Source organism: Camponotus vicinus, unplaced genomic scaffold (genome assembly GCF_025532165.1).
Source record: "Camponotus vicinus isolate PSW18456_S1 unplaced genomic scaffold, iyCamVici1.0 SCAF_8, whole genome shotgun sequence".
NCBI classification, from domain to species: domain Eukaryota; kingdom Metazoa; phylum Arthropoda; class Insecta; order Hymenoptera; family Formicidae; genus Camponotus; species Camponotus vicinus.
This window is the reverse complement of record NW_028141980.1, coordinates 16,161,291-16,174,682: the sequence shown is the minus strand read 5'-3', so window position 1 is coordinate 16,174,682 and position 13,392 is coordinate 16,161,291. Positions and strand designations below refer to the sequence as shown.

General features: G+C 33.9%; 2 protein-coding genes across 4 annotated transcripts in view; one reads left to right on the top strand and one right to left on the bottom strand.

The window, feature by feature from the left end:
• Gukh (NHS actin remodeling regulator GUK-holder) overlaps positions 1 to 13,392 on the top strand; it is a 259,977-nt gene that overhangs the window by 179,904 nt on the left and 66,681 nt on the right. The gene's annotated exons all lie outside the window — the stretch shown is intronic.
• On the bottom strand, positions 8,587 to 9,804 carry LOC145976209 (uncharacterized). 2 transcript variants are annotated; one of them, XM_083107246.1, is made up of 3 exons: positions 9,566 to 9,804; positions 9,105 to 9,295; positions 8,587 to 8,956 (listed from the first exon to the last, which is right to left on the bottom strand). In XM_083107246.1, the coding sequence occupies exons 1-3, from the start codon at positions 9,690 to 9,692 to the stop codon at positions 8,948 to 8,950; spliced, it is 327 nt and encodes a 108-aa protein (XP_082963372.1). In that variant the 5' UTR covers positions 9,693 to 9,804; the 3' UTR covers positions 8,587 to 8,947. The 2 variants fall into 2 exon arrangements, with proteins under 2 accessions (XP_082963372.1, XP_082963371.1); XM_083107245.1 differs by having other exon boundaries at positions 8,587 to 9,295.

Genomic DNA, 13,392 nt, shown 5'->3' with positions numbered 1-13,392 from the left:
ACGCTTACTTCCGGTTGCCAGCTGGCATCGAAGGGCAGGAGGAAGCTCATCGAGCGACGACGGAGGGTAGGCACGAGAGCAGGGCAGGGACATTCTCCCGCTTAATTTTAGCTGGCTTGACACCGAGGCACGTGCTTCGAATAAAACTGCTCTTTGCTGCGTTAAAGTATATCGCTATAAAACAAGTTTGTTCCTGGACGATAAGATTTACTCGCCGCCATAGATGTCTGCGAAATATATTAAAGTGTAATAAAATTTCGTCGAAAAGTAACTGAAACTTGATGAGTCGGACAAAACCACGTAGAACAATTTGTAAATATATATAAGAGACCCCATATTAAATATTTGTTATTTATATTATCGAAGTGTATTTACTTAAATCGTTATCTTTTAAGTATTTAGTTAGTTGCTTTCAAACATTAAATATTTAGTTAATTGCCAAACATCACACTTGAAAAGTTTACTTGATTAAAAATTAAGTGAGAAAGACTTTGAGTGAATAATTGTAATGATTAAATTAATGTTTCTATCGCGAATACGCGGTGTGATAATATATTTTTACGACGCACTTGGTATCGAAATGCATATGTGTCGCCGCGATCGATGGCATTTAATCGCGATTATCCTTCTCACGGTGATGCCATAAAGAGGCAACAAGCGGGAGAAAATAATGAGTACAACTCACGGACACGAGGAATTTCTCCGTCGAGTTCGTGTTATTCTTTTCCCTGTTTTTTTTCCTCTTTCGGAGATAGCAAGTATATTTTCTCGAGCAGCCACTTTAACAGCCCTCCTCATCTTACACCACGTGCTTGTAAGAAGGGAACAGATGCCCCTTGATGATCGCAGGGTATTTTCGGTGGTCACGATTTCTGTCTTGGGAACGAGCGGCACTAAATGCAAACTGTCGAGAAAAAGAGAGTGAGAAGCTAAAACTCCACCTTTGTGGCTTGCGAATCTTTTCTCGCGATTCTAAGAATGTTAATGAAAATTTTAAAAAATTACAGATTTGAAGATATAAATCTTTAACATTGATAACAACACTTGGTTGTTTGATTTTTGAAATATCGCACACTTGAAAACGAAAAATTCGGCATTCCAATTTATTTCACAATTTCTGGAATTTTTCCCGTCCGGTTTTTTTATCCACATTCTATCCCAAGTTTCGTAACTCAAATACCGGTTTCGGACGACCTTTCGCGCGTCCAGGTATACTCGTCGAACAACCTAATCGCCGATGTCTTCGAGGAATTCGTAGAATGAGATTATCGACGATAACGCAATTAATCGTGATTTCCCGGCATTTCCGCGATTTTACGCACGTGTAAACGTATGTACAGTTCGCATCCGCGAACCTGATCATCAATCAATCGTGTAAGGAGCTGGAGAGCTGGTGGAAGAGCCGCGAGGAAGCGAGTTAAACCTATCATTGTTTAATTAATCATCCCGACTCACACACCTGCCCTCGCGCGTTACGAACCTATTATTAAGTACCATTACTCGCCTATATCTACCTGCCAAAGCCCTTTCGCGACCTTTGACTTCTCTCCTAGAGAGGAGATAGAAAGAGCAGAGAGAACTCTGATGTGCAGTCGGCAGTTCACAAGATTCCTTTCAACGCTTTTTACCTTCACACTTCTATCGATTCTTAACCATCTTGAAAATTAGGCGATTTCATATATTGCATATCAATGTTGTCGTCATTAATTAAATAATTAAAATATATATTTTATAAAAATTTTATAATAATTTTATAAAAAATATTTTCTATAAATATAAAATTATTTTTAATCGATAATCGTAAAAATCACAAGAAAAATATCTCTATAAAATTGGAATAAATTTTATTAATCTGCCGATTTAAAAAATTTGCGGCATTTTACATGGGAAAGATAGAATAAATTGGAATAATTTGAATCTTAAAATTTAATATCTCTGTAAAAATTGAAATAGATTTGAATTCTTTATGAAAAGTACGCAAAAGTTACCTTATAACGGTTCGTTATACAGCTTTCTCAAGCATGTCTGATAAACGCGCGGTAGAAGGAGCAATATCTACCTATCGTCTCCACGACTGGTGTGAAACGTTACTCTGTAGACGTTATGTTATCGCGCGATTATCCCGCGAAAGAGTAACGACCCCGTTACTCAAACGTTTCTGTTTACAATTCACGTGCGCACCGATGATAACTTGCAAGTTGCGTTTCTCTAAAAGGCCGACGAGTGCATTCGCGTCAAGCTTCGCGTGACGAATGCACCGACATTCTGTAAGACATGATTTCTGTACAAATAGCCGTTTGATTCCAACGGAACGGTATTTTTATCGTATTAAATCTTTTACGAAAATTTCTCCCCATTTCCTAAATTTTTCTTAAGAAAACGTTTCTTTCTTTATATAGTAAAATTATTATGATTTTTTTATGGAAAGAAAATGGCCTGAATTTTTTGAAAAAGAAATATATCCACTTTTTAATGAAAAATAGAATTTTTATAAGAATTATTTGCATTGTATTTTTTATATAAATAAAGATTCATAATTCTTATATTTATTGTTCACTATTTATTAATTTCAAATCAAAATTTAATTAAATCAAAATTAAATTATATCATAATAAAATTAAATTATATATCAAAATTGGGTGTAATATTTTTTTCAAGAGAGATAAATTAATTTTTCTAATTTTGAGGGGAGATTGATTTTATATGTTTATTTCTATCATAGCAGAAATGATGCATTAATAGATAACGTTTTTTATTATTTATTTTACCATGAGAAAATACCGAGCGGCAAAGTGATTATAAGCCATCTAAATGAACAGGGAGGAACTTTTAGACGTCATACGTGACTGAATAGCGCGAAGAAGTCGATGTTAAGGACGTCAAAGTCAAGTGAACTTGTTGTGGCCTGCTTCATAGATTGTCAATTACACTTAAATGGTTTTATCCTTTCAATCTACCATTTATATAAGCAGACACTTAAGTACAGTATGCTCTCGTATTATTAATTCCGTTATCTTGATGCATGCAATTTAAATATCTGCCCATCATATGAAAGCTAACATCAAGGCATTGCTCATTTTTAAGATACAAGCACTTAGTGATTGAGCTTTAGAATGTAAATAAATGACAGAGTAATAATGTTGAAATTGCAAACTGCTCTCATGTTATTATGTTTAAATACGATATTTACTTATCAAAAGATTTGAGGATTAAAATTGCAGACAAATAATTTCTAAAATTTTTCGTAGAAATTTTTTATATAATTTGAATAGATTTTTTCGCGAGAAAAATTATTTCTTCGCTTGTATGACTCACTAAATAAGAGATATGATGTAGCTTAGCATATCAAGGCATTCCGCGAGTGCAGCCAAGTGATCGTTAGCGAGAAACGCGGGATTGTTAAGACGCGTCGCGTGATACGATGCAATTATTGCTTACGCAACGCGGATGTAGGACACGCAGACATTCTACTGGGAAATACTGATTGTGAGTGCACTAGTTTCGTCCTTCGGAAACTGCAATCTCGAAGGCACCGCGCGAGAAATGTCGATGATTATATTATCGTAGACGCACGCATTCGATCTATAGTTATGATATAGTCGCTCTATTCGACCCGTTCGCGCTCTATCAGCAATTCTTCCAGGCCGTTACTTGAGAGTGAACCTCGCGACACGACGTTTCTATCAAGGAAGAAATTAGATTACGTAGGCATCGACGCTTTATGCAAGTACGCTATAACTGCACTAACATCATTGCATTAAAAAAAGGTTGATAACCTTGCGATATCTTATATCGTGTTCGATGACGTGAATGCAAACATCGTGGTGTGCACATTGTTATTTATTGTTATCCTATCAGCCATTATTATGTCGGCTGCAATTTTTAATGGTGCACGTATATTTCTTTATCGCCTCTCATAGTGATATTTGTGCTATTATTGGATATTTCTATTTAAAAACCATTCTGAGAAATGTGTCATGAGGAATTTTGTTTTCAGATGTTTTTTAGGTTTTTTTTAACATTCATTATCTCACTATCTTCGTTGAATTTTTTTCTGCACGTTCTGCTGATGCAGTAATTTGTAAATAATTTGTAATTTTTACTAAAAAGCTCTCTTTTTCTTTATACAATAAATAAATAAATAAATAAAATTATGTTAATTTATAGGCTTAAAATATATAAATATTAAAAGGAACATGGATGGATATGAATTAAACAAGGGGGAATAGGAAGAAATGTTTAGTTCGTTGCTGATCTAAGAGACGTTGATGATCTATTGGCGAAAGGAAGATTTTAGCCATCAAAAGCATCATTATCTGTGAAACGAAACACTATTGTAATATTTCTCGCCATTTATCCAACATTGTCGCGACACTAGACTTTTGTGATTTATCTCTTCTCCGCGCGGCTTTTTTTCCCACCGTCGTTCAATTACATCGCTCGATTTGATCGATTTATTGCATCTCGCGAATTCGCTCGCTTACGATTTATGGTGTCATCGGCGATACCGGCCGTGAATCGCGATCTTACTCCGATAATTGGCCGGTTTCTCACCTCATCCCAGTGCTAAAATGCACCTAACGCTGACTCTTCGTTCTTGTATGATCGTAGTTAGTGACTCGGTTTCCTCGATACGATTATCCGATTAAATGATGTCGTAAATTATTCCCGTCTCCGATCGAAGGAATAGATAGGAAGATTGACGCTAAATGATGTCAAACTTGTTTGTTTAAAGAGAAAAATACGATGCAATTTGTTTTTTTTTTTTAGGGCAATGTATATAATCGAATAATTTATTTAATAGAATAAAAATTAAATAAAAAGTGAAAATTATTAATATAATATAAACAGCCTAATTTTTTTAGCATAAGACTTTCATGATTGAAATAATTATATTCCAAGCATATTATAGTCTTGATAACACATGTATTCCTTGATTTCCTTCTTTTTATTTTCTTTATTCTGTAAGAAAAAATAATAAATAATATATAATTAAAAAAGTAAATAATATATAATCGAATGATTTATCTAAAATATTCCGTTTCGTATTTTTATTAAATCAAATAAAGAACGAAAATTATTAACATAAATCATTTAATTTCCTTAGCATTAGATTTTACAATTATTGTATTCTAATTATTGAATATATATAACTCTATTTCACATATTATATTCATGATTACATGTTCTTTCTTGATTTCTCTCTTCATTTTTATTTTCTTTATTCCAAGAAAAAAATAAGCTTAATCAATTCAAATTGTACAGTTTGTAGCAGCGAATGCTATTTCCCAAACGGATGCACTTTGCGTAACGAAAACATTCTCTTTTTCTATCTTGAAAGAAACACTTCAACGCGCCGTTTGTTACCTTCTTGAGAGGTCGGCTCTTGTTCGACTCGAATGTTCAAGAGAGTCGGTTGGTCGGCCGGTCGATGAGTCGAGGCCACAATGTGAACAATACGGAATCTGGCTGGGACCCGTCTCGGCGCCGTTGCTGACTGATGTTTTAAAGAGCGTGTTTCGCCGTATCTCTCCGAATATACGTAACTACACGGTGCCGTTAAAAGACCTCGCCTTTGTTCTCGCTGCGACGGCTTTGTTGCAGAAAGAAAGAGAGAGAGAGACGAAAGTTCGCGAACGGGACCGTTTAACGCGGCTACGCTAACCGACTTAACTCCGAAACTATAACCGACACCCGCATTGCGGAACTTCGTTACGGTGATCGTTTAACGCGGCCTCGCTCTGTAAGATACATGTTAATTAGAACGAGATTTTTTTATTGCATTTATTTCCGGTAACCTCGTGCCGTCTTTTTATTCAAAGTTGATACGTGCAATTTTAATTGTGTCGACTTCTAATAATATATTTTTATTTTTATTATTATCATATATTGTTATTATATATATATTATTATCATATATAATTTATTATTATATTATTATTATTATTATATATAAAAGGAGAAACAAATTAAATTATATTTAATATTACTTGTAATATTATTTATTATTATATTATTTAATATTGTTTATTATTATAAATTATTTAATATTATTATTATTATGTATGAGAAAAAATTAATTAAATACTAATACATATATATAATAATAATATATTATATTATTATTATTATTTATATTATTATCATATTTGTTATTATATAAAAAAATTTGTTTCTTCTTCTTTTAATTGTTTCTCTATTATTGAATTATCAACTTCTTTTTGATATTTTATTATATCATTTTTATTCACGCAGATAAAAAACTTATTTTCTGTATTATTTTACATTAAAAAAGAAATATAAAGATCATTCATATTCAATCTTTTCTTAGTGCTTTGTAACATATAATTTCTGCATTGTTTAAAAATATACTCTTCAAGTTTCGTTTTACTATTATCATTAAGGGAGAATATCATTATAATATTATTAATTTTCATCAGTTAATAATATTATTAATTTCCAACAGTTTAATTCAAGACTCTTTTCATCGCATTTAAAAGTTAAACTTTATACATTATACACGTGTGTGGGTGTGTGCGTGTATAATTCGGTGGAATTTTAACCGTGACCATGGCTGTATCACGCTATTATGATTCATTACGCACGTATTGGTGCCATCCCACGCTCGCCCACGCGGAAATGTGTCGCGTTGACTTAATTACTAAGCAATTACGCAATTGTCGTTGATCCTTCCGCGATCATCTCGTAACACGCGTCTCTTCGCGCGCGGACGCGCATTCCAAACGGTGTGAATGGGGACTCGCGTTCTGCACAACTACACGCGAACATTTATCCCATTGTTTTTCTTTCTCGCGATACTTTCCGTTTCCGTATCGTTGAAGCGTGATAGCTCGTATACATTTATTGCACTATTCTCGTCGGATTTTGTTCACGTTAGAGCGACTTCTCATCGCTTAAAACGGATAATTAAGCGCGGTGAGAATGGTGATGAGAGATTTTTATTACAAGATATGAGTAGACTTTGTTTAAGAAGATTTTATTCCTAAGCAGAGATAAAATCGATCCCCGATGCAATTTCACGAACGCTATGATAAATGAGCTGTTACTTTGTTGAAGTAACAATAGGACGCATCCAGCGGCCACAGATATGATTGTGATCGCGATGTTAGGGTGGAGCAATCGTCGAAGATGAGTAATCTTAATTTAACGTTCCTCTCCAGGTGCGACACGCAATAGCAGACAAAGAATTGTGCTGACATCATGTGAAAGATTTCGACTTCCATATCTGGATATATTCATGTTCAATATAATAAACTGTAAATTTAACTGTTTGGCGAAAACGTGCGTTTTATCGAGAGAAAAATATTATATTAAAAGAAGTAAATAAAATATAGAAATATAGAAATATAGAAATAAAATAAATAAATATATAAATAAAATATATAAATAAAATAATAAATAAGATTAATAGTTTATCATTCACTGATTCTTTTCTATCTCTTTCTCTCTTTCCGACTTTACACATTTTTATAAATTAATTCGACGTCCTATTAATTTATTATTTAAGGATTTAGTCTACTTTTTTATATTTAATTGTGTTATATTTAACTTACATTTAATGTCAAGTTTGAAAAATCATGACGAAAAAATATTAAGGAAATTAAGTCTCGCGAGTTGAATCTGTGGTAATGGATGATATTCCACATGTTTGCGGTGCCTTTTGTCTTTTATATCCTTAAAAAAAACCGCGCGACGCCAGATGCATCCGAGAATTGCGTGTCTTTTCAGATTTCCTGTCACTCGTAGCTTCCGTTACTAGTGTATGTTTGTTTGACAAAAAATTTGGACTCTTTGGTACAAAATTAACGATTACATATAACTATCATCTGTCGTATATCTGCGCGTTGCAACAATCGATTTACCGAGAAAAACGTTGGAAACGCGAGGAACTGCAGGTGAATTTGTTAGCGCCGGACAGAGAGAGAGAGAGAAACCGCACACGCAGATGCGCCTACCTACCTACGCGTATATGCACGAGTTATCAGGTGTTTCCCACAAGCAACGGACTAAATGCACCTGCTGCCAGGTAAGCGCAGGATAAAGTCAACGTACGCCGTCGCCAAGCGATCCGCTTGCACTCGGATTTCGTTACGACGGCATTACACGAAGCTATTATGCAAAGTGGAACTAAATGACGTTTACCGCAAACGGCAAGCGTTAAAAACGTAGGACGCACGTGGCCGTTTAATTTAGAGAATCGTTTGTCAGCTTCATAGGAAAAAGTGACGACGGAGGATTTGAGATGCTAAGAAAATAAAATAAATATATATACACATTTTTCCTCAGGAAAATTAAAAATTAAAATAATTATTTTTAATTATTTTATAATAATTATTTTTAATTATTTTTTATAATTATTTTATAATTATTTTTAATAAATAATAAATATAAATAAAAAGGAAGATATATATTTTTTTTCTTTATGAAAAGTGATTTTAAATTAATTGAAATATATTCTTCTAATAATTCACGAAATTAGTCTTAACTTTATATCGATTATGACGGCTCTCATAATTAATAGGGGAAAGGCGGGTAGCCCCGGACACTTAAATAAAACGCATAAAATAATATATAATCAACAGATTTTAATTAAATTACTCTTTTGCAAAATAAACTTTGAACTTTTTGGATTTCTTATTAACAAAGAATAGAACATTTTTCTTAAACTATCTTAGAAAAAAAAATCAATAACTTATTACTGCTATTTTTGAGCAGTTAAAAAATGGCGGGTAGCCCCGGACATATATTTCAACAATTATCTATTCGTTCCTTGTTTTTACAAACGTCACAATAAAAATATATATTTGAAGGATCAATGTCTACACATTCTTCGTGTGCCCATTCTTTGCATTTATTACATTGGATCCAGTCTTCTTCGAAGGTTTCTCCGCAAGCAATGCATTGAGTGTCTTGATGTTCGGGATTTTTAAATGCTCTGCCAAATTAAAAGCTAGTTTTAAAAATTCTAATCTAGTCAATGGCATGAGGCGATTGTCCAGATCTTTGACATGATTGTAAAGTTCCAATGAAAAATTTTCATTAAAAGTAGATTCAAATCGGCCTAATTTTGGTTTAAAAATTACTTCTTGACCACTCTTTAATGCTTTTATTCGATCTTGCAAAGTGCTACGTGGCACGTCATATTTTTCAGCAGCTAATCTTATTGTTAACTTCTTTTCTATAACACATATAATTGCTTCTTTTATATTAACTTCATTCCACTTGCCTCTATTGGTAGTCCATCCCTTAAATTTTGGCATTTTTATAATTGTATCTAAAATAAATACATTCATATTATTTAGTACATTAAAATAGTATAAACTGATAATTACAACAATAAAATGTATTATTTTTATAATTTAAAGTTAATAAATATGTCGGGAGGTACCCGTTATATTAATGTCCGGGGATACCCGATTGACTTGATTTAATATATTTATTAATTAATTTGTGTAATGTAAAAAAAATTAATTAAATGTATAAGAATCTTAAATTATATTTAATTATTAATATTAAAATCAATCGAACATGTAACAGCACTTACTTTTAATGAACAATAAGCATCGACAAAATTTGATGGGTGTCGTAATATCACTCTTAACGGGAATAAAATTGATTATAACATCTGATCCGCTTGGCGTACATATTATTACTGATTTGCAATTGTTCATGTGCTGAGACAGACATGTTTTAACGTGTCATTTGTTTTTTTAAGCAGTTTAGTATTAGAGATATTAAAATGTCCGGAGTTACCCGCTGTCCGGGACTACCCGCCTTTCCCCTACAACAAATAGCTTTTACTTTAAAGAGTACTTTGTCAATATACATATATAACGCATCATATTTCGACATATACGGGCTCGCTTGTATTTCGAATGCGGAAATGAGGTAATGTTTGGTCTATGATACATAAATCGTGAAGTTTCGTGACGCGATTCGCCAATAATTACACGGTAGAAAAAGCGTGGATACCGCTTTGTGTGACTTTCATAATTCAGAAGTAAGTGTTCTTAGTTAATGCAGGAGGGCAACACGAGGGACGGGAAAAAGGAGAGAAGCAAAGACAATCGAGACGTGTAATGCCGTGCGCATGCAGACTGCCCGGCAAGATGTCAATAACCTTAGCCACATCGTCGTCGTCGTCGTAGTCGTCGCGTGATCAAACCTGCCCCTCCTGGTCCCCGCCAGTCCCCCTTTCGGCCCATCCAACTACCCTTCGGCCACCCTCGGTTCACGGCAATGTTCGTTTATACACGTATGGCAGAAGCTCGCCTGACCGCTCGTGCGATCGAACCGAAAGAAGCCGGCTTTGGCAGAAACAGCGGGCCGCCGGAAAAATTCCAAGAAGCAATTATTGCTGTAAATATTGCTAATCATCGCTAAGGATAATGTATATTCTATATATTTTTTTCTAATTTTTTATATACAATTTTGCTCTCAGAATATTATATATTAATATATATATATTATAAATTATATTATATATTATATACATTTTAAATATTATATAAATTAAATTTAATTACAATTTATCATTAAATTAGATAAATAAATAATAATAAATAATAAATTAAATATTAAATATATATATATAACATATATAATATAATATGATTTATAATTTATACAATATTTCAAGAATACTTTACACTATCAAACTATTACATTAGTGGCGAATAGGAAATAGGGTAGGAAGTGAAAATTCGCGTGAGTAGAATAGGAAATAAGAGATTATTTTAAGAGGGCAAGCGGAATCGACGGAGCGAATTGAAACGAGCGAAAGTGAATCGGGAAGCCGGCTCTCAACGTGAGAGAGCCGCGGCGAGTTCAAACGGGGTCCGAAGGAGCACAAGGTGTCACCGGGGAGCAGCGCATTGTTCGCGAACGACGCGCGAGGGGAGGCGATCGAATACGCCGCCGTCGATCACGTCCCCTCCGCGTCGTCCCGTGGGATCGAGACTTTAATTCACCGTAAATGAAGTGTTTTTAACCGCGACAATGCCAGGCGTTCCGAATGTATTCGCCGAGACGGTTCTCAGTCTTCCGGCCCCTCGAGCAAGTCGGCTCCCATCACCCCCGTCGATCGAGATTAGGGTGCATATAATGATTAGGCGAACATAATTACCGCACGTGCCGACCCACATTCGCGAAGTTCCACTTTCGATGAATTATTATGCGCGTAAGCACACGTGTCCGACAAATTTTGCACAGGTGAATATGTTCGCGAACAGGTTGTTAATAAATTCGTTTAAGACATGTATAAATGTAGAAAATTAAATAAATGATAATTAAAATCGTAATACATATATATATATATATATATTGAAAGCTGCGAGTCCCAAAATAAATGTCTAACGTATACGATCGACATATGTTTAATTTATTATTCACAATTTGCTCTCCATAAATTGAATCAGCAATAAAAAAAGAGGATTTAAAGTATTCAATTATTTGCAGAAGAATAAACCAAATACAATTGTTAACAATAAATTGTTGTATCCATTAATAAAATTTCTATTTAAAATTGAATGATAAATTCATGTTACTATTACTCCGGAAAAATAAAATTATTATAAAAATTAAAATAAAAATAATTAAATTAAAACTTTAAAATAATTGTATATTTATGAAAGGAATATCGAGGGGATTAAATTACATAATTCCTAAAGGTGGTCATAGTTGCCTAATTCCTATTGTCAGTGCAAGGAATGAAGGAAAATAGCTCAAAATTCGCTGGCTTCTCCGAGAAGAAAAAATTAAGTTTACATCAAAAGAATTTACATCGCGCCACACGTGGTCTTCACAACATGGCAAGTGCGCGATGAGGCGCAACTGCGGCGAATCGGAATCATTTTTGGCACCGGATACGCAATTTCGGTCGCATAGCACAGCCGGCTCATAAATCTCGATCGACGACTATGGAATACCATATTCCGCGAATATCGTTTCAACGCCAAGACATTCCTACGTGCTCGAAATTTCATATCGCGAACTGGTCGATCGCGCCCTCGGGGTTCCTTCGAACAGGGAAGAGGAGGGAGGGTTACTCATGTCGCAAAGTTCATCGGAGCATAACTCTTTGCTTTTCGGAGCACAATGTCGTGTCGGTGTCGACAAAAGCGCCGTGATTATCGACGATTGTCATGTGTGTTCGTTCACACAGTTCGTCGCACCTGGTCCCCTTCAATTAATGAATCCGGATTTAACGGATTCCAATGTCATCGATTTCAAAACGCTCAATTAAGTTTATCGGTTCGGTAAATACGAATTTAAGCGAGGACTATTTTAATCTGAAAAAACAGATTGTTTTTGCCTATTTTTATTTTTAAAAGCTGTTTCGTTAACGATTATATTTGTCATATGGATAACTTTCATATCATTTTCAATATTTCTCAATAGCCATAAAAATATATTAGATAAGATCATACAAGATAAATTTCATAAGAAATTTCTTTGATTATATTACATTTAAAAAAAATAAAAAATACAAGAGAGAGCTAAACAATACAATAAATACAAAAATAAAATTTAAAAAAAAATTTGCCTCCTTTAAAAATTTTTCTTATTTAAATAGGATATGAAAAATATTTGTGATATAGCTCCTTTTTTGGCTCAGCCATTTTTTTTCAATGCAAGAGGTCAACTTCTATTCTATAGCTTTCTGCAAACTTTGCGAAATTTTTTAAGAGCGAACAAGTTGTTTTGTTAGAACCCCATGCACCATGCGGCATGCCACATGTCGGAGATTCATTTCAAGTGCAACTCTATTGAAATCGCCTGTATCCGTTCGTACGAACGGTTACTCTGTATTTTGATATCAATGCAATCACGTGGGATGCCACCGGCTGCATTATATATATACACATATATGTATCGCGTATGTAATTTCAGGGTTAGGGTTGCTCTCGTTCGCATCCTTCTCGACGTATAAAATGCGTTTTGTTCCGACCCTCGGGGTAGGCATAGCATATAGGTGGGATGCACCGAAAACAGACGCATTTATGAGCACACACACCCCTGCCTGTCAGCGAGGGGTGAAACGCAGCTTTATTCGCATATGCTTAAAATTACAACTGTCTTATTACACATGGTCAAATATAAAAAGATAACGTCAAATTTATCGTGATAGTATCTTTTTATTTTTATCTCTACATAAAAGTGAGGATCTACTATCTGATTAAATATATCTATCTGATTAAATATATCAACTTTAATCTTAATTTACAGAGAAAGAGAGACAGAGGGAGCTCAGTTATATATAAATTTATCCAAATATCGTTTCAATAATTTATAACAAAATTTTTTTCAGAATTTATAACAAAGTTTTTCAATATTTATTAATTATCTATCAATTTTATTTTAAAATGAGTT